The sequence below is a fragment of the Malurus melanocephalus genome, unplaced genomic scaffold (assembly GCF_030028575.1).
Source record: "Malurus melanocephalus ecotype Western Australia unplaced genomic scaffold, MMel_1.1 scaffold_56, whole genome shotgun sequence".
In the NCBI taxonomy this organism is placed as follows: Eukaryota; Metazoa; Chordata; class Aves; order Passeriformes; family Maluridae; genus Malurus; species Malurus melanocephalus.
Genome location: NW_026623288.1, coordinates 556,985 through 579,039, shown reverse-complemented (window position 1 = coordinate 579,039; position 22,055 = coordinate 556,985). Strand labels below are relative to the sequence as shown.

At 42.5% G+C, this 22,055-nt stretch overlaps 2 protein-coding genes across 4 annotated transcripts in view; one reads left to right on the top strand and one right to left on the bottom strand.

The window, feature by feature from the left end:
* The window catches only part of LOC130573286 (A-kinase anchor protein 17B-like), a 14,033-nt gene extending 430 nt beyond the window's left edge, over positions 1-13,603 (top strand). Inside the window, exons 2-7 of one of the 3 annotated variants that reach the window (XR_008965309.1) lie at positions 3,381-3,649; positions 3,896-4,020; positions 5,770-6,006; positions 6,855-8,364; positions 8,885-9,092; positions 10,495-13,603. Coding sequence is in view for 1 of the 3 variants with exons in the window: in XM_057365616.1 (XP_057221599.1) it covers positions 5,917-6,006; positions 6,855-8,364; positions 8,885-9,021 (1,737 nt within the window). In the remaining 2 variants the exon portion in view is untranslated. Of the gene's footprint in view, positions 1-3,380; positions 3,650-3,895; positions 4,021-5,769; positions 6,007-6,854; positions 8,365-8,884; positions 9,114-10,494 lie in introns of those variants that run through there. The other 2 variants (XR_008965310.1, XM_057365616.1) reach the window with 2 other exon arrangements.
* On the bottom strand, positions 12,852-18,372 carry PGRMC1 (progesterone receptor membrane component 1). The gene is made up of 3 exons (XM_057365617.1): positions 17,964-18,372; positions 15,980-16,135; positions 12,852-14,806 (listed from the first exon to the last, which is right to left on the bottom strand). The coding sequence occupies exons 1-3, from the start codon at positions 18,283-18,285 to the stop codon at positions 14,706-14,708; spliced, it is 579 nt and encodes a 192-aa protein (XP_057221600.1). The 5' UTR covers positions 18,286-18,372; the 3' UTR covers positions 12,852-14,705.
* Between the last annotated feature and the right edge of the window lie 3,683 nt (positions 18,373-22,055).

The window sequence follows — 22,055 nt, the reverse complement described above, 5'->3', positions numbered from 1 at the left end:
GCCCGGCCCGGCTCTGCCGCCGCGGAGCTCGGGCAGCTCCAGCTGGGCCCGCGCCGGCCCGGGGCTCGCAGCCGGGGCGGGGGAGCGGTGCCCCCCGGTTGTGGTGTCACAGCTCCCTCGGAAGCTGCCGGGGGCTGGGCCCTGCCTGCCGGGCTGCCCTCGGCCGGCGCTGCCGGGACCCGGCTCGCTGCGCTGCCGGAGCTCGGGGCACCGCGGCCTTGGGCGGCTCCGTCCCTTGGGCTGGGGCTGGCGATTCGCTCYGTCCCCACCTCACACCGGCAGTGTGGAGCACAGCGGTGCTGGGAGCGTCCGCTTTAGAACGCCCCTTTTCTTGCAATATTCGTGAAAGCAGCGGCATTTCYGATCATCGCTCCTTTTCAGTATATTTTTCACAGGGCAAGCTGGATAAACTAATCTCATATATTAAAAATCAGTTTAAAGCTCTTCTTTAAACTTTTCCAAGTGACTTTTTTTTCTGGTAAATGCTTGTCATAGAATCACTAGGGTTGGAAAAGACCTCTAAGATTACGGAGTCTAACCAGTACCATTACTGCTAAACCATGTCCTCAAGTGCCACATCCACAAACCTTTTGAAGGCGTCCAGGGATGGTGATTCCAGCCTCTTCCAATGCCTGATCAGCTTTTCAGTGGAGAAGTTTTTCCTAATATCCAATCTAAASCTCCTCTGATGCAATTTGAGGCCATTTCCTTTCATGTTACKTGACAGAGGGACTGACCACCACCTSGATCCCACCTCCTTTCAGGTGATTGTAGAAAGCCATAAAGTCTCCCCTGAGCCTTCTTTTCTCTAGGCTAAACAAACCCAGCTTTTTTCCCCTGCGTGATAAACTTTCTTCTACTGTGGATCAATACATACACTTGCCACATTGCATTAGCTTGTAGTGCTCCTGCACACCAACCTCTGTAGAATTAAGGTATTTCCTCTRCCTCGAGCTTGCCTTCAGCGCTGCTCAGAACCCTCGCTGTGCATGAGAGCAGGGAAACCAAATGTCTGAAAAGTGACCTGATGAAATACAATTTTTTTTTTCTTCAAGATAACCCTCTTTCCTGAGCTGGGTGGTAGTATGGTCTCTGAAACTGTTGTGAGGGCCCAGGGCCTGGCATGGGTGACCCAGCTGAGAAACTGGGGATGATAAGAGCTGTTGGAGTTAGCAGTACAGTGAGCAAATGTGAGGGACATCTTTGGAACATTTATTCCTACTACTTGCATGTTGCTCATATGGACTATGTGAGTGTTGCAGGTTGGATATTGCCAGGCTGTTAATGTTTCYCTAAAGTGTAGTTTTGTTTTAAAGTATGAACTTAGGTGACACATTTTAGGATGTTGTAAGATAAGGAGAGTTCAGCGTACAGTTATGCAGTAAACCCTAGTGCAAGGGTAGGTGTGTTCCAATTTGTATTACTGTGGCTAAAAGGATATAGTAATTGGTGAAGAGGTTGAATGTCAAATTCCTTGTGATTTATCAGTTGCAACAATTAAAATCTAAAAGTTAAGATAGTGGCTTATTGATATGTCAGGGTTGATTCCAAAAGGCCATGCTGCTGAGCAGCAATTCAGTGGATCAGCCAGTAAATAATTCTGTGCTTTGTATGCAGCTAAGTGGTGAGAAATGAATTTCTGATGCTTGAAGAGCTCCTGGCTATGAAGACAAGTGGGGAAGAGCAAGAATAATGGTGTGCACTGTCAAACCACAATAGCTTCCTCAGCTCTATGAAGAGAGTTTAGGGCTTTTAGGTGATTTATTACAGTAGYAGGAACATGTTGTAGCCATGATGGTGTAAGGATGTAAGAAGATTTGCAAGGGCAGGATAATATATGTGTTGGTTTAATACAAGATGTACTTGCAAAACAGAACAATATTTTGGGTACATCAGGTGGTCTTCTTTGGGTACATCAGGCTTGGCTTTCATATCTCTACAGGTTGCAACAGCAGTGTCCTGGATGTTTTAAGCTGCTGCACCACAARTCTTGGTGTGGTGCAAGAAGTGTAGTTGGCACTAACTTTATTGAAAGATTTAGAAAGCTCTTTATCTTAATGCACTGTGGGCAGAAAGGACTCTAGAGATTACTCACTGCTTCAGTTTTGTAGAAAGCACTTTGTATATCTGTTTTGCTTATATGAGACCCTGAAGGTGTGTCTATATACATACACAGCTGTGTGCAGAGATTAATCCTGAGAGATTCAGCCTWGCCTGACAAAGTTGCAGTTAATTCTGAGTGCATTTGGCAGCAGTTCCCTAAGAGGAGCAATTCAGTGCTGCTGCTGCTTCCAGAGATTCCTGGCTCTTGYATTTTAATGTTAATTGTAGTAGCTTTTCCTCCAGTACATATGTGGGTTTTTTTTCTTAGTCATTCTCAATAAAGTGTAGTCATCCTTTTTTACCAAACGGTTCCTGTGCTTGTCTTCTCTTGTACATTCCTGTAYAGAAAGCAAATAGGCATTTTTCAAATACTAGCAGTATAGTTTATAGCCTATGAGAACCATCTTACAAACTTTTCCATGATTCTTTGGTGGAAGCTTTTAATGTGGCACTATTGCAGTTCTCTCTGTATAGGTGTCTTTCCCCACCTTCATTTGGTTTAGTCTGTATTTATATTAAAATGGTGGCTATAACATAAAGAAAAATACAGCATATGGACAGCATTAAAATACACTAAGCTTTACTTGTAACTAAGTGCTGAGATTTTATGGAAGAAACTGGTACAGATGGTGGTTTGCCAACTTCTCCTTTTTCCTTGAATTTAGGCCTGAAAAGTCCTTTCTAACCAGTGGAAGCCTCTTTAAACGTTTTGGACAATTAAGTATATGAGGGGCAAAAAACCTCTGTGTGATTATCCTGTTTGTACTAGATGTACGCATACTGATATGTGCAGTTCAAGTATCTGAACTTAAGTCCTTTAATCAAAACCCAGCATTATACTGTTTTGATTTCCTGAAAAATTGGTCTGGGTAAGCTAAAGGTTGTTGATATTTCTGTGTAGTTTGCACGGAAACTGGGAGATGATCTCACTGACCAGATTCTGAAAGATACTTGGTTTCTTATTGTTAAATAAGAAGTAGATGTAGCAGCTACCTGGTGATTCTTGGCTAGAAAATGGTACCTATTCCCTTGTCTGTACCTTTTTGTTTAAATATGTTGGGAGATGAATCCATTGAAGTATTATGCTTAGTGTGGCATTATAAAAGAAAATGTTCAACCTGCAAGCTTAATTTCAGCAGCCTATTAGTTTACCTCTATAAGCACTTACTAGGGTGTATCCTGTTTCATTTTTTTCTCCCAGCTGGTAATTTCTAAACTGTGACTCTGAAATACACCTCTGTGCTGGAAATAACACTTCCTATTACTTATTTTTTCAGTGTAGATAGACCTCAATGCAATTTGCTTGAGTGTCTGCTTTTAATGTTCTCACATCTGGGCATTTGAAGCTGATGAAATGCAGCACACATCAACAGAATCCATGAATTTTTAAGCAAGCAGACAAGCATTTGATCCAAAAGATGTTGCTCTAAGAGTCAGTGAACTCTAGTTTTGGCAGAATTGCATGACTTCTGCAACCAAGAATGCTGTGCTGAACATGCTGAACTGAGTCCCCAGAAGAGCCTACCAGGAATGGGTTTGGCCAAAGGTATGCTGTCAGATTGTGAGCCCCTGATGTCACAGCAGGAGGAGAGCGGGCTATTTGAGCTTGATTGACAACCCAGTATGAACTTAAGAAGTTCTGGTTTGTCAGGGTAGAGAGAAGCATTCTCACRAGTGTAGTGGTGGTTTGGTAGTCACCTGGGGTCTCTCATTTGCTCAGCAGGTTGTCTGTGTTTGTATAAATACACAGCAAACTGGGCTGCTAAGTCTGATTCTGCTTCTTCTGTGACAGGTGGCTTTTGACACAACCAGACATTTTTAGTGAAGGAGCCATAAGACAGAGAAGCCTGGAAAGACTAAAGCTGCAAGAACAGGAGCACGTTCGAAAAAMGGGGAAAAAAGAGAGGGGGTTGAAAGGTGAGAGCATATTTTTAGACAATGTCCCATTTTCTTGTTATACTTCCTCATACTAAGTAAAATACAGGAAGAGTGGCCATGTAAAAACCCAGGCTTTGAGGAAACAGGAGTTGGAGGACTTGAAATCATACTGTGTAGTTGTTAATTTATATGTTGGAAAGAAAACCAGGGTGATAATTCTGTGTGTAAGGCATCAGATGGAGAGGTCTGGATTATGAGAAAGGCTGGACTGGAGATATCCTGAGGTCCATTTCAGATGGGATTATACTATGATTCTGTGGGCCTAGGGTGAAATCAGGGAGCTGTTGCTCTGAGGCTTGRTTCCTTAAGGTTCTGTGTCTGGGCTTTTTATATTGCTCTATGCTGCAACATCTTAAATTAATGAACTTATGCCCTGAAATAAAATTATTGTGATGTACATTTCTAGATGCCTCCCAATTGACTGAAAAATCCAAAGCTGTAAAATGAATACTTTTCTATCTTTATCCATTCTGGTATTATTGCTGATACCTTCAGTGCAATGTTCTTAAATTTCCATATGAGTAATAGTAGTATATTGAAGTTTTAATTCCTTAGATAATGTGTTTGGATGGCATCCTTTACTGTCACTGGTAATCAATCATGTTATACACCTTAAAAAACCCCAACACTTGGAATGCAGAGCATAGTGACTCTAATGCTATGTCTCTAAAAGTACTGCTATGCTTCCAATGATAATTTGTCCTTATTCAATTACTTCTTTGGTAACTATTTTTAAACACTTGTTTGTGTGAACACTGTTCSTTGAATTTTCTGGAGGTTTTTGTGATGTGTCATGTTGATTATTTGGTAGATCTACTTTCTGCAGGGCAAAGTTTCCAGTAAGTAGTGACAGCCTGTTGTGGTTTAACCTCAGCTGGTAATTAAGTCCTACAACAGCTGCTCACTCCCTCTCCCTCTCCCCAGTGGGATGAGGAGTAGAATCAAAAAGGTAAAAGTGAGAAAACTCAAGGGTTGAGATCAAGACAGTTTCATAGGTAAAGCAAAGGCCACAYGCACAAGGAAAGCAAAACACRGAATTAATTCCTCACTTCCCCAGGMCAGRMAAGTGTTCAGCAGGGCTCCATCACAAGTARTGTTGACTTGGGAAGACAAAAACCATCACTCCAAATGCCTCCCCTTCCTCCTTCTCTCCCAGATTTATTGCTGAGCATGAGGCCATATGGTCTGGGATATCCCTGGGGTCAGTTGGGATCAGCTGTCCTGGCTCTGTCCCCTCCCAACTCCTTGTGCACCCCCAGCCTGTCACTGGGGTGGGTGAGGAGCAGGAGCCCTGGCTCAGAGTAAGCCCTGCTCAGTGATAACCCCTGAATTACTCTTGTAATACCTCTTAAATGGGACCCTCATGCTAATCTGTAGGGGAGATTTGTCAATTTAAGAATTAGATCCAAATGATTAGTTGTGTCCTTGGAGACAAACAATCAYGTGATGCTGTTGTCTTGGCAGTGCTTAGAAAGAAAACCCAAGAAAACAAACCATTTGAAGAGACAAAGAACTTCCTAACTGTGGAGACCCCTTGTGTGTGTGTAATTTATGTGCCATGTTTTTTTAAACATGTTATTTAAGCAAATAGAAATCCTTGTCAGCCACGTGTGATTCTCGGTAACTGGTTGCTTATTATTAGCACTTCTAAGACTTACATCCAATTCCCCAGYATGCAAAATGTAAAACAAGTGTCATCTAAATTGTCCCATATTGATAATTACCTAGAAAAAGACGTGGTGATGAAAAGAAGTTCAAGAGAGGAAAAGGAAAGCTAAGCTCGAGAGGAGAGAAGAGAGGCAGATAGATGGAGATGAGAAACATCCCCCAAAGCAGCAGAAGGTACCAGCTGAAGAACAGCAGTGGCCAGAGAATATGCCTGAATGGGAAGAAAGGAAATCCCTGCTAGCTCAGAGAAGAGTGGAGTCTGTCAGACTGCTTACAGTGCTGTTAAATCGTGTGAAAGTAAGACTATTTTAAAACATATTTTAAATTTTGAAGGGTATTTATTAGAGCTTGAATAATTCACTAGACATTTGATATCTTGATGCTATTCAGAAGACTGCTTTGGGGCTGCCTGAACACTGAGAAGGCCTGAGATCCATGTCTTGTGACAATCTGCTCTCAGTATTGCCCTGAGAGCAAACGTAGTGCATTTTCACCCAGAAACTTTGCCTTTGGTGCTTTACTGAGCAAAAAAATAGCGTTAGAAAGGCTATATCAGCTCTATTAGATTTAATCCAGTGTTGCATCAAGGAGTTTTAGGATAGGGACATAAATTATGGTCTCTGCTGGTTTCAGTCTCAGGTCTACARGTGACTGAATTAAATTGGCACAGATTATGCCAGTTGCATTTCTAATAGCCTCTTCCTTTTTCTTGGCAAGCACTCATCATCAGACTTCAGTTTGATTCAAAAAAATCTTGAGAAAGTCAGCAGAGAAGTGATAAAAATTTGAGTGTTTTGCAGACAGATTAATGTTTGCTAGTTTAGTTTAGTGCATTGGGCTAGAAAAAGAGTTTCAAATGAAAACAGGGGTTTTAATTTCTAATATGGCTTTATCTTCACTATTTGTGGAGAAAAATTTGTTTGCAGCTTTTAACAAGTGTGTATTTCCCCCAATCCTTAATGTAAAAGATTTCTAAAGAAAATTTACTGTCTGTGAAGTAAATTTACTGCAATTTACTATGAATTGAAGTCAGAGGGTACCCTTGCCATTCTGCATGAGTTTTAGGGCCCCAAAACATCTGACATTGGCCTCCTTAATGATGAAGGTGATGTGTTAAATACATTTCTATTTTCTTGGTTTTGCAGTTGGCAAATCAAAAAGTGGATCTTTCACTGGGCGTAAGGAAGGACGATTCATTTTCTGAAACAGCATTTAAAGACTTACAGCAGGAGCTGATTAATTCCCTTTATTGTACGCACAAAGAGTTGAAACATAAGGAGGAATTTAAGTGCCCAAAGTTAACCCAAAAATTTAGTGATTTATGTAGTGAGGCAGGAGATGTGAGTCATTTCTGTGCATCCACTTGTCATATAGTCAGGACAGTTGTGAATGATCCCTGTCCAGCCCCGAGCTGTGATGGACTGGCTGGCAGAGATGTGAGCAGCTCCTCTGGCTGCGGGCCTTTGCTGATCACGGTCACCCAGGATGGCAGGGTCATTGAAGCTCTCCATGGAAGGCACCACCCTGCGCTGGATGGAGATCACACACAGACAGTGCCTGAGGAAGATGATTGTAAAAAGCAAAAGGTTTATGAGACTGATGAATTCATCCATTATTTACTAAACTACTATCAGACACCACACTATGCACGTGTTTGCTTAGAGCCAAAAGCCACTGTGAACAAGTCCTGGTGGAAGCGAGTGGTGTCTGAGGATGGTCGTGGGTTTGACGTCAGCTTGAGTAACAAACATGGTCAGCACTTGAGAGAAGTGAGTTCTATACAAAACCTCCACAACAGAAATTGTAGTAGTGATGGTAATTATAGACTGGTGATCACTCTTGGGGAACTTCAGTCAACAGACAAAGTGTTAGAAAGCAAGGTCCATGGGGGCAAGCTTGCAAAAAAGCTGCAAGTGCAGAGGAATGACTCACTCACTGTTGATAACTTACCACATGCTGGACTGAATCATTCTTTGGAGTGCACTGCTGTTACTCATGATAAGGAATTCAAACGAGAAGATGGTAGAGATGAAGGCACTGTACCATATGGAACATCTAGATCTGCTCACAGATTAAAGGATTTGTTGGAAGAGATCAGTGATTCTGAGTACTTTAGAGAGACATGTGGCAGCTCAGTGAAGAGAGCAGAAAGAAAGTATGAAGACATTCACAGCAGTTGTAATAAAGGGTGCTTGCCTGCAASAGCCAGGGAAAGAAGTTTACTGTTTTACCATAAAAATGCAGCTCTGGAAGGTCAAGAGAAGGAAGTCAGCAAATGTAACTCCTGTTCTAGCTCTGTCCATGAGGACTTGGCAGGGCAGTACAAATGTAAGCTTAAAAAGTCATGCAAGAGGTCTAGTAGTAAATTAAGATATGAAGGACAGAAAACTGAAAGACAATCCAGGGAAAAGGAGAGAAATGCTCATAAAGTGAAGAAAAAGCGAAAAAAGCTTTCTTCTGATCTTTTGTCTGATGAATGCGGCTTTTCAGAGACGGACAGTTGCATGCAGCTGGAGTCTCTCAGAAAGATACAGAGAAAATGTAAGAAAATGTTGCACAAAAAAGTGAAATTCAAGACCCTTCACACCTCTATGGCAGCACCAGATGTTACCCCACATGATGGCTCACCTCTTCAGGAGACCCTTCAGAGCAGAGGTGAGAAAGAGGGATGCCACAGCTMAGGGGATTGAATTTGATAGGTCTGTGGCAGGTGAAGTTGCCACAGTTTTTACAGTGGTGAATGGTTTTAAGAAGTATAAGCACGGCATAAAAAAAACAGTGCAACTTCTCTGCAATTTGAGGTTTGTTCAGTTTACCTCTGAAACACACAGCTGCAGTTCAAGAGTAATACTTGTCTACTTAGTTGGGTAGCACAGTATCTGTCCTGGGCATTAGCAGACGGGTGGCTATTTTGTTAATAACATGCATGCTAACAGCTAAAGCATTGATAGACAATTCAATGTGTGGCACAGCTGTGTGGGAAGGTCTGTCTCAGGTTAGTGAATTTTTACATGGGTAAAATCAAYCCGATCGTCTTACAGGATTGCCACTGGCTGTTGTTAAAGCCCTTTTACAATTTACTGKGCTTTCAGTTGGTTGGTGGATACCTCACAGCCACCTCCCTTTCCCTCCCTGCCTGACAAACTCATTTWGAGTAACTTTTCCTTATCTACAGGAGATGAGAGGAAATTAATGTTGAGAAGAGAGATGGATGCAGATGTCAGAGGATGCCCTCTATTTCCTCTTGAGATAATTCAGACAAATCCCTGCTCAGATACTTTCTGTGGAGCAGAGCCCAGAAGAGGATGCTGAACAACTACTGTATAATAGCTCTGAAGTTTTTACACAGAAGTGGGAGAAGAAAGCCCTTTGATCATTAAAAGGTATATGAAATACTGGGTTAGTWTTTTKGKTTTTTTTTGCTTAGGTGATTCCTTTGGTTAGAATTTCTAACTGGTGTAGTGCGCCACAAAAGCAGAATCTGTGTTTGCCTTTTGGATAACAGAGGACCAAAACTTTCCCCAGAGCCAGATCAGCTTTCATGGACTAGTGGCTAAGAATTTGAAAAGACACAGATTGAGATCTTGGAGCATTACAGGGAATTGCATAAATTACAGTGTTTAGTAATAATAAGTCATTGGAAAAAATGTAACTGTCAATCCTGGAGCAAGCATGTGAAGTGCCTCCTCAATCAGATTGTTATGATGGRACTGGAAGGTGGGAGGGACATTTATACTCAGTTTTGAGAAGTAACAGATTTCCAAATGTGAAAAAAAAATCTCATCTTCTATAAAACGCACACTAAAAAAACCGCCTGTTTTTTATTTACAATTCTAGAGGTGTTTCTGAAAACTTGCTGGTCTTTGGGAGGAAGGATTTCACTGAACTTATGCTCAATGTAGTGCTTCYAGGAATCTGAATGGTTGTCTAAGCAAAGCTCTGGGTGTTAAATAATGAAAGGGCAGTGCTTGTCAGCCTGCTGCCAGTCCCCATGTAAATGCAGGTTGACAGTTTGTTCACAAGATTTCAAAGGCACATATCGTGAGATAGCTATTTAGTATGAGTTTGCTTACAAGTGCTTTCCAGAGGAATTGTGAAATGTTGTCAGAGTTGTGCTGCATGTAGATAAAAACGTGAAAACGCAGTCTAGGAGCTTCAGTTATATCCATATTTATTCAGCTGGCTATATCTAGAAGACAGCCACAATTGCTTTTGGACAAAGTCCTTTAGGAAGATTTAGAGGACCATTCAAAGTTCAATACACTGATTACTGCAGCTTTCATTTTATTATGCTTTATTTATTACATGTTGGTTGACTAAGTTAATGTGAAAATGTTGCCTTCATTACATAAGATCTTACCCATGTTTGTAACTTCTGCTCTAATAAATASTAATAAAAAAGAATAACTGTAATTGTTTGTGGTAGATAGGTTTTTCCCCAGTCTTCAATACTGATGATTCCTACAGGCTTCTAAGCCAGGTTTTATCAGTCTTTCTGTTCATACCTTCAGACATTGAGTGCCTTTTCAGGGTCATGAATGACAAATGGTTGCTACTCAAAGTACTGTTAATCTATTGCTTTTATCTAAAAAGATCTTATTTTCTTGACAGAAATATTTTCTGACTATTTTGGAGAACATTTATGCCCCTCTTAAGTCTCCTTTTTAGTATTTTATACAGTTAAAATGAAGACCAACTATTGTATTTGTTGACTGTGTAAAATGTTTTCAGTTGCACTGATGTGACATACCAAGGGTGTTTTTTTTCTCTATGCAATATTTGCAGATTAAAGATGACAAAACTTCCCCCTCTGTCAATCTATAGACAGTTCTGTGTCCATGAGTAGCCCYTTCCCATGAGACAGGCCTTTCGATGACAGGTGAGGAAGTATTTCTTTTTGTTAATCTGGGGGAGAAGGAATTGAAGATTTCCTTCTCTGGTGTAAATTTCCAGTGTTTTATCCACATGCTGTCACAATGACCAATAACAAATAAATACTCMATTTCTGTAATTGCTTCGTGCGTTCACCTATATTGATTGAAATTGATAGAGGGTTTGCTTTATCTCCAAGTCCTCATTCCATGTAAAACATTGGTAGTAAATAAAATATGCATGCACTTTAAAATGTGAGACATCATTGTAATCTTCATACCGAGAGAGAACTTTTGTGTTTCCTGTTTGACATTATTTAGAACCTGATTTCAGGTGTTTCAATATTAATGCTTTACTTTTCATGAAATGATAGAATGGATTGGAACCTTCAAGACTGTCTTGTTCCCACCCCTATGCCAAGGGTAGGGGCACCTTCCACCTACTCCAAGCACTGTCCAGCCAGGTCTTGAACACTTCCAGGGATGGGGCATCCACAGTTTCTTTTTTGCCAGCACCTTACCACACTCACGAATTYCTTTTTCCTGTCAGCACATTTGAGTCCCATCCTTCCATACACTGGGCTGCTCAGTATAATTTTATGATCCTGAAGGCTGAGCTTTAAAGATACATGTAAGAGCTTCCTTTAAAACTTAAAATGCATGGCTTTGTAGATTGGATTGTAGTAGTTATAAATGTCACATCCCAAGAATGAAGGTTACAGAATGTTTTAGCAATTAGTACATTTATTAGGTGAAAAGATGCATTTAAAGCAGCATTGATGTAGTTCAGCAATGGAAATGTAGAAYATTGCTGGCATAATTTCACACCTTTCAGTTTGAACCTGCTATGTGCYTTTGTGCCCAGCTGGTGTTTCAAGAGGCTGAGTGTTTTTTATGGAAACACTGTTTACTCTGACATGTATGCAGTTGGGCCCCAGGACTGCAGATCTTGCCATCAAATCTAACTTTCTGTGCAGAAATAGTGAACGTCTCGTCATAGAGCTGGTAGGAGCAGAAGTTGGCTGAACAAGGCTTTGTTGCTGAAAATATGTRACCTGTGGGTTGTACCTTGTGCTGAATGCTGAAGTCCAAATCCTACAGGCTGGTTTTGAAGCAGGAATACACAATGCCCATTATTAAATCAGTCCATCTGCTTGAAATACAATACAGCAGTTATGATATAATGCCCTTTCATTTTAATCCAGGGATTCCAGGCAATGCATAGAAATGCCTCACCTTTTGTAAAACCCCTTATGTAACTCCACAGAAGCATTMATTACTGAACTTTTTTTTGTTTAACTGAAACAGCAGGAAGTAAGAGATAATAAAGGGCAGGTGAGGTCCAGATGAAAGAATAGCTGAATTTTACAAAGCAGTTGACAGTATGAMWGACGTGGTTGRAAATGAGATGCAACCCAATTGTTTTGATTTGTCYTAGARTATATCTCTATCAGTGTACCTTGTGACASGTGTTGGACACATCAGATGAGGGAGACTGGTGACAGTCTCTGCATTTAATTGGTCATCATGCCCTACCTGGTTAATGTACAGCCTGAGGAGCTGCTGGCACGGTTCTTTTTGCACAGTCATCGCTGCCAGTCACTGTTGAAGGAAGGGTTCAAGTTGTAATGAACGAAGAGTAMAAAAGAAGCTAAAACCCATCCATTTTCTTCAGCACTTTGAAAGGAAGTAAAATCCATGCCTGCTGCTTTATAAGCWGCTTTTGTGACTCACTTCTTCYCCTGTCACAAATTTTCTCTGAAAGGGTAACAATCTTACCAAAGTGTCATACTTCCTCCCCAAGAMGTATTAMCAATGAGGTTTGTCTTGTGTTACTGCCTGYTTTCTGCATGGTTTTTGTTACAATTTTTCTTTGTGATGCATAGTGTTCTAATATACAGATTAATACTTWAAATARTGTTCTGTTCCTTGGGAGATGTTAYGGAGTAACTTAAAAGTCAGGTGGTTGGGTACTGAAGGGTAGATTAGCCTTCCAAAGCTCCAGCTTTTAATCAGAATAAACAATTACTTGGGTTTTTTTCTTTTTTTTCTGCCTAATTCTGTATTTGCAACAGGGCRTGTTCTCTATTTAATATTCCACTAAAGTTATACTAGAGAACTGCATTGACAAACATTCCATTAGAACATATTTTTCTCAATCTATGCATTGGATAATGTGAGACATTGAGAAAGACAATATAAAACTCAAAACATTAGGGGAGGATTAAATGTAACATTTGGTTGCAGTAAATAAAAAAACAAACACCACCATTATTCAAGAGTATTTTATTTTCTGCCTTAAACAAATAAAAGCACATTTCCAATTTGAGGTAAACCATTAGTAGTAGTTTGCAAAGAGTATAAATGTCTCTAAAAATAAAATAGCAACACAAAGGTCATGACAAGGTCTACATGTGTCTAGACCCTCCTTAGGTAGTTCATACAGTACCACTTTACACAAGCTYTCTGGCTCAAACAACCATACTCTTCATCAGAAGGCCCAGTGCAACCTAAAGAAAATGCTAGGACAGTGTTGGGACTGTGGGAGAGTCAGTTGTTCTCACCACAAATGCTCTCAGGCACTTTAACATGTTGTGTCAACTTGTTTATGAAAGCTGCTGTTGTGCAACACCCTCTACTTCCGAACACTTTTGCCTARTTTACACCTTCCCACTCAGGACTCAGTTCATCATTTTGATCGTGTTGCCAAATTGAAACAACCAGACAGCTGAGCCAGAGAMATGAAATAGAAGGAATTACACCAGACAGGCACCCTGGATATTCTGCACTAGCAGAATCAACTGGACAAGAAACAAGTTTACAAGTGATCAGCAAATCCTTAGTTATCTTGGAATTTATAAGWCAGTTTTATGTAAGTATTTTGGATGATGAACATTTACATTTTTCCTTGGTCATAACCATTTACCCAGCCCTGTCTGGTAGGAGGCAGGTCACTTAGAAAAAACTTAGTAATTAAGCACAGAGGTGAGCCAAGAGAGCAAATAAGTAAAAAGCAACTCAAAGGTCAGGTCCACAGGTATAACATTGCTAGTTATGCATGAGATTGTGCCATTTCTTTTAATGGCAACATTCCAAACCAACAAAGGCCTCAACACAGAAATAGCTTATGCTGTTTTATTTTGTACAGGAAACTTGTGCAAGTTACGTTGACCAGTAACRTATTTCTGCTAGCTAAAGGTGCATGTACAAGAGCACTTGCTAATCATGCCATACCAGCAACTTTCTTTTTTTTTATGCCTAGGAATCAAGAGCAGCTGATCTTCCATGTTTAATGTAATTCCATTAAAATTCACAGAAGAGTTTTTTACTAACAACAAAATTGAATGAACAACAGTCAAGTCACACTCCATGRTGTACCTTTAGGGATGCCTGGTTCCACTCGCTATCTAAACTTTTGTAACACTATAGATGTGCTTTAAAAGTGAACAAATAATATTAGTCCATACAGAATTATGCATGTTGAATACATCAAGTATTCATCAGGCCTTATTAAGTATCTAAAAGTGATTTAACCTCTCAAAAATTCTTATTTTTTAAAAGCAGTTAGTGTTTCATCTGTAAGTCGCTAATGCAACTCCTTGAATGCCAAATTATCTTACATAATATTGAATTACATTGCACAGCAAATGAGTATGATGCTTTGTGGACAAACAAAATATAGTCCCTTTTCTAAAGGAATTACAACCTTGGGGCCAGATCCTGCAGAAGCTAACACTTTAGAAGRTTTAGTGGTGTTTGTGTTGCATATGTGAAGTTATGTGCTTGTGCCCACAGTGCTAGGTTGGTAATGAAAAACTTAATTTCTATCTACTCTGCAGTAAATGGTGATAGCAGAAAAMCAGTCCTTTATTGCCCAAATTGCATTTTAATTTTGCACAGACATTTGTCATGCATACTTCTTATTATGTGGGTTTAAAGGAAGACAGATCATAGACCTTCAGAAGTTTCCCACTGAATTTGAAAAGGAAACCTTCAAAAAGAAACAATTCACTGTAACTCTGGACCTCTTGTCAGCGTTGCTGCTGCTGCACCTTGTGAAACAGAAGTGGAATGTTACAAATGATCCTTTATGATTCAAAAATAGATTGTTCCTCACTGCATGATCTACTCTTTCTTTGCATCCTTGGCATCTTTTTCATCTTCATCAGAGTACACAGTGGGCTCCTCCCCCTCCTTCAGCAGCTTACCAACATGATGATACTTAACTGGGGAAACAAAAAACAAGAAGTAATTATTCTTCCCTGAAGAGACACCTTTTTAAACTCCTCCGACTGTTTTCTGAATGAGGAGGATGACTATATTGTAATAAAAGAGCCCTGAGCAACTTGATCCAAACACTAGGGTAAAAGAGAAAAGCTAAAMTCAACTACTACCTCAGCTACTATTAATGTTGTAGTAAGAATTGTGTGAAGCRTATGTAACTGCAACTCTCATTCTATTGCCTAAACCAAGAGATAAATGAACACAAACTGAGGGACTCACMCAGTCAAAGAAACAGAATCCTGAATTAGATTCTTTCTCTTGCCAGTGTCAAAACTGGTTTTTCAACCAATGTCATTGTTAAGAGTATTTACATCATCTATTAAACACGCACATACCTATGTGCACATATACACACAACTTTGAAGGGGTTTTATTTTTTGTAATGTGTATTGAAAACACTCAGTAGGACAGAAGGAAGATCGTTCCTCCAAAGATGAAGATGGATCTGTTATCGGATTATGTGATTAAGCCTCTGATTTATTTTATATCTTCTTTTGAGCATGTAAAAATGTGAAGATCATATGCATGTAAGGCCTGAGAGCTATACTATGTTGCCTATCTGTCAACTTCAACAAAGCAAAAGAAGCCTGTTTACAGGTATTTCAGACTAGCTATGTTGTTATAACAATTTAAAGCAACTAATTGCCATATTTAATAGAAACACAATAACAAAAAGAGTGCAGTCAGTCCTGATGCTCARCACTTGTAAAGGTAGATTTTAACACCAGTTCAAGTCYGATATTTGGGAGCATAGTTCTGGTTTCTGTGACAAGCTTGTTAGCAAAATAAAACAGCCATTCAAGTGTGGCATGATTAACAGTCTTAATTAAAACAGGAAGAGGGCCAAAATAGTAGGGGCACATCAGGTCAGGATTGAGATTTCTAATGACATCATGTGGAGGAAAACTCCATTGTAGCTAGTTATAGTAAATCTTTCAACACTAGATATAAAAAGAAAACACATTTGATTTCTACTATACTAGTTAATGGTGTATGCCATTTTCATCATATATATGATGCTTCCAGCTGGTTACAGCATTTTAACTCCTGCTTCTCCTATTACCAGTTAACAATTTCTTTGTAAATAGGTTTAAAATAGGTTTAAAATTGCTTACAAGTGAATTGTGACTCCCAGTCCCTCAAGGTCTCTTGCTGTGTAGCGTTGAGATCAGAGAGGTCATCATACTTATCCCTCAGTGCCTCCTTATCCAGGCAGAAAGTGGCAAGACCTCGGGACGCATCTCTTCCAGCAAAAATCCCATATGGACCCTCTKTAAGATAAAAACATAAGCAGCATTATTGCAGAGGTAATGGATACTTTGTGATCTTCATGGATCAGTCCCCAAACTAAAACAGATGGGAAGATTTTACCCTGACCTGTGCATCAGGTGCCTCAAGCTTCTGAAATGCTTTCAAGTTTTATTCTAATTGGTAATAAGGGAAAACAGAGGRAGAGGACAAGAAACAGAGCCATGGAGAAAGATACTGAGTTTGCTGAAACATCAGGACAATGAAGCACTCAACGGTGCATGGCACACATAAACAGGGTAAGGATAAGCACACAGACTGGGAAGCACATCTTTAGAACAAGGAACAGAGGAAAGATTTGTACRTCTGGGGTAAAATGAAAAGTTTTCTAACAGATTCTCCTGACATCAAGGAGATGAAAGAATGGCTTGACAGAAAATATTGTGGAACAACTAGAAATTATCAAGTTRGAGGAAACATCTATTCAAATTTTCAAAATACAAGATGAACTCAAATGATCAAAACATGCAACTCACAGCAGATCATAGATATCAAGGCAAACTCTTGCAAAACTTCATTAATGATTAACTGCCTTGCATGACAAACTAAAAATTAAGATACTGCATGTTCAACTAGACACTTAAAGTTCTTCTRAAGGGAGCTCAAAGAAATTAGACGTGAAGTTTGGTTACTGCAGAGCACATGCCATCTTCCAGAGTGTGTTTTTTTCTGAAGTTAATAAAAAGAGTCTTACTTTTCTATAAAAATTGAAATCCACCAGTGAACACTCTGGTGAACCATTCACCAAAGTGGATGCAATGGGCAGCTTTTACTGTCATCAAGGAAGGCAGYGTCCACAGCTTGGACCTTATGTCAAGTGGGTTTTAGTTCACACAAATACAAAACTGCACATTTAACTCAGCTATATATATCATCTTGACTGCTGCACAATGCAGAGTTACAGTTTSGCATATTTCAGTGACAGTCTCATCTATGTTTGACCCAAAAGCAGTAACTTTTTGCTTCCAAAAACATGGTGTCTCCTGCASAGTTCTCCTTGTCTCTAAGTAGCACTGGCAGCTCACTACTGCAGCTACCARGCTGTCTGGACAGCTCAAGAGTGGTTATGCCAGACAGATCCTGGTACAAATCTGCAAGCCTCAGTGAGCCGTTTTAACAGGCAGCCTCTGATAAAAATAAAACCCCATGCCCTCGTGGAGGTGATTAAACTCTTCCATCTGGGTGCACATACTCCACCAACCCCATCACTCGCTGCTCTAGGAGCATAGGTTATTCAATCTTTGCACGTTTGAACTATGCTCCTGGCAGAAAGCTGGTTTAATCTAAATTGCCAGGTATTTAGTATAAATATTATGCAATAGAGTGATATCCACTAAAAGTTGGGAATGGAATGTCAACACTGAGAGAACACTTCGCTTCTGCTGCCTGGCATCAAGCTAGGGCACCCCAGGCCGACAAAGCCAACCCCTTACAGGACGTGTAGCCTGCCATGGGAAAGCACAGAGAGCAATGAAGCAATGTAAGCTGGCAAAGCCGGAGTTTCTGCAACACCGGGGCCCGACTCTGGAGCCCGGGCGGCAGCAGCCACCCTGCCCGCCGCCTCACCGGGACGCAGCCTTCCAGGCCGCAAGCAAGCCGAGCCCTTCCAAAAGCGGATCGGGAGCAGGGCCGGTGTGGGGTCAGGGTCAGGGAGGAGCGCTGATCCCCGCCGAGGGAAGGCGCTCCGACCAGCACCGGCCCCGAGCCGCCCCTCGCTCCCCTCAGCCGGGCACAAGGCGCGGGTGCCTGGGCTGGGCCCGTCCCGCCGCCCCCGCCCGCCCCGGCCCTCACCGGGCCCGTAGAACTTCCTGGCGCGGGTCACGTCGAAGACTTTGCCGTTGACGGCCATGAGGATGCGCGGGTCGTTCACGCCGTCGAAGGGCCGCAGCTGCTCCAGCGTGAAGTCGCGGCGCTTCATCTTGGGCAGCGGCGGCGGGTCCGCCTCTCCCGAGGGCGCCGCGGGCCGCTCGCCCCGCAGGATCTGGTAGAGCAGGAASAGGCAGAGGCCCAGCAGGCTCAGGTTGAGCGGGGAGCCCACGATCTCCAGCAGCAGCCCGCCGCCCTCGCCCGCCGCCGCCTCCTCGCCGGCCACCGCCACCTCCTCGCGGGCCATGGCGCCGGGCTGTGCTGCGGCTCGGCGGGCTGTGAGCGGAGCAGCGGCACGGAGCGCAGCCGGCCCGGCGGGGCGGACCGAGGGGCGGTGGCGGCGGCAGGAAGGGCGGGCCAGGGGGCGCGGTTGGGCCGAGGCGCGGGCGCGGAGCCGCCCCCGGGCTGGGCGGGCTGGGCGGGCTGGGCGAGCTCCGCGCCCCCGCTCTCGCCGCCGGCGCTAGGGGGTGGTGCGGGCCCGGCCGTGGCAGCGGCTCCCCGGCCGCCGGTCCCCGGCGAGGCGGCTCCAGGTCGGGTCAGGCCAGCCCGCTGAGGCGGCTCCATGGCACACGGTTCCACGGAAATTACGGGAAAAAGAACCGCGGTGTGGCGTTAGACCCGTGTCAGAGCTGCCGCGCTGGGCTGTGGCGGCCAGCCGGGCCCCGCTGGGTGGAGGATGGATGGAGCCAGGCTCCGCTCCCTGGTGCCGAACAGTAAGGCAAGAGGCAACGGGCAGAAACTGATGCACAGGCAGTTCCACCTGGACATGAGGCAGGGCTTCTTTACTGTGCAGTGATTGCACAATAKAACAGATTGTCCTGAGAGTTCGTGGAGTGGCCCTCCCTGGAGAGATTAAAGAACCATTTGGATGCAATCCTGTGCCACTTGCTCTGGGGTGACCCTGCTTTAACAGGGGAGTTGGACCAGATGACCGACTGCTCCTTTCCAACCTGACTCAGTCTGTGTCTCCCTACTTTCGCTCCAGCTGTGTCAGCACACATATTCACTTTCCTGGCAGGGCAGTGAATTATCTGAGTGCACTCTAGAGTTGCTGTCAAAYTAAAAATAGGGGAAAAGGGAAGAAATTACCAAATTTCTGGGTTTTTCTCATTCAGATATTGCCTCCAGGCAGCACAAACTACAGAAGCACCACCACAATGTACTGATATAACATTAAAAAACCAAACTGTCTTRTCACGGAGCTCTGTATTCAGATTTCTTCTCAGTGGAGGTTACAGTGAATTAAAACTTAAGATGAAGGAAGCATGGTACACTACAAATATATCTACTTGGTATGGTGTTCAACTTGGTACAGTGGAGCTAATGGAGCCCCGAATACAGGCAGAGTATCACTGCTGTCATCTGCTCCGTGGTATCAAGTGTGAAAAAGCAGAAGTGATGTTTTGGGTCCTTCAAGAGCACAAATCAATGCCCTTCCTAAGCGTCATCATTCCCTCTACACAAGTCAGTACCTCAGGGTACACCTAGAGAAGAAATGCAGTGTACCAGCCTTGATCATAGAAACATTAAGGTTGGAAAAGACCTCTAAGATCACCGAGTCCAACTGTTGACCTGATCTTGCATCATAGTTTGGCAGGAGGTTCATATCACTGCTTCAGGGGAAGAGAGCAGCTTGTACTGAACCTAGCACTGGGACATGAAGTTATAGAAAACTGAAAGAAGTGCCTTTCATTTACTTTCTAATTCTCAGAATTAGGAAAAAATTTAGCTCTCTGGGTCACTGGAGATATGGATAAAGTTTTGCCTTTTGGGTTAGACACAAGGATTGAATACTGAGATGTTTAAACACGTTGGCTCTTGCAAGGGAGGGTGTTTGGTTCCACCTGCTGTCTCCTTCGGGAAACTCCTTGTTTTATTGATCAGCGCTTGAACTCTGATCTCTCCTTTCATGGTATACGCTGACTTTTGCTTCCACCTRCTGTGTAACTTGAAAAACTGCTTGTTTCGTTGATCTGATAACTGAGATTTGTACTTGTTAATAAAATAGCTCTGCATTTTGGCCCCATTTAGGTTACTGAGAAATCTCTGAAACTTCAGAATTATTGAGACTGGGAGCTGTATTACCCAGTTAATTCTTCTCAGTGTAGAGATGACACTGTTATGCTTCATTGTGTTGATATTACATTGCAGAGGAATGGATGTAGAAAAAAAGTGCAGAAACTTGGAGGGATATTTTACATTTTGTTGAACAGTAAGAAAAAACCCCAAGACTCCAAAACAACCCCAACCCTGAATTTGACCTTGAACCAGACACTAAGACAGGGCAAAAGAAGGTTTATTTATGCCTAGTATCCAAGAGGAGCCATCCAAGAACAGTTCATTCTTAGATAAAGAAGGGCCAGGAAACATTGCCAAGATTGATAAAATCTCAAGTTATCTGCCACACAAGCACTGCTACAGGAAGTTACGGTGGCCCAATTTTCAGCTTTTTTTTTTTTTCCTTACAGCATATAAAAATATTCATATGCCTTAGAAAGCATCTTAAGCAAAAAAAAAATAAGAACAGATATTTAGAAATAAATGAGTATGAATGAAATTATAATACATTGGTCAGAAATTTCTAAACTCATGAACCCTTTGTGATATATTTCCCTTGAGCAAGCCCACTGGCAATTCATTTAAACTGAACTGAGGTTCTAATCAGAGAGGAGCTGGTCTGAGCTCTAGTTAAATACCTCWGGCATCAGCTGTGCTCCTATACAGGTTTTCCTCTCCATTCTACAGACAACAATAGCTTTCTTCTTGAAACTATTCAGTTAAGATCTATGAGATGCATTGATAGAGCAGTTCTAGTATAATGCTCTCTTCTTATTAATTGAAGAAAACACTGGAACTTRGACAACTTTCATATCCTTGCAAATCAGGATAGTTCAAACAGCTTAAAAATAATCCTACTTGTATTTTTTTAATAAGCAGTGTAGATCTGTTAGAGATGAAGCAAAATTAGCTGTGCTACACATCATGATTCTTCTTATTGCTCTATTTCCCTTTGTATCTTGTCTGGTAGATTTAATGCCTCTTTTAGAGCATATTTAATGATTCTAAACAAGATGTGCTTTGCCTGGGTTCAGTCACTGAACTTGCTTTGATACAATATATGACAYTTCATAGTGATCCAGTAGAATCCAGTTTTCAACATGCTAAGGAATCACTCCATTAATTTTCCCAGCCAGATGAATTTCCATCTGTTCTAGTTCTACAATGTCCTCAATGGGAARATCTTTCAGACCCTCAAAATCATCCCACAGCCTGAGCGATGTTACCTGAATCATGCTGCTGAGAAAATGCCTCTCACCTTKCCTTGAGCCCTCCAGGCAATGTGCTGAGTGCTGATTTAGGGCAAGCTGAATGTTTTCCCAAGCCAYTGTGTCTCAGGAGCTGGGCCCCAGAACTGTCACTACCATCACATGAAGCTGAGCCAGGGAAGGTTTAGKTTAGATACCAGGAAAAGGTTTTTCAGCCAGAGGGTGGTTGGGCACTGGAACAGGCTCTCCAAGGAAGTGGCCACAGCACCAAGCCTGTCTGAACTCAGGGAGTGTTTGGACAATGCTCTCAGGYRCATKATGTCAATCTTGGGGTGTCTTGTGCAAGGCTAGGATTTGGACCCAATGATTCTATCATTCTGTGATCATGCCGTGGCCATGCCTTCACAGCTGAATTATTGCATGTTTCTCAGGCTGGAGTCTGTAAGATTCCATGGACAGAAAACCAGCAGAAAGCCTTGGAGGTAGGGAGCTAGTCCCTTGGCGGGACCTCCCATGCCTCAAAGGCGTGAGAAAGAGCCACAATTCCTYCAGGGTCAGCCCCCTCCGTTTAGTGCAAGGCTTCGGGCGGAGGCAGCGCGTCCCGGCGGCGGTGCCCACCGGGCTGAGCCGCCCTGGGCAGGGGCCGGACGGCGGCGATGTGTCTGTGCTCCCACGGTGCTCGGGAGGTGGGGCCGCTGCCCGGTGCCCGGTGCCCGCTGGGCGGTGGCGGCGGGCGGGGCCGCTCGGGGCG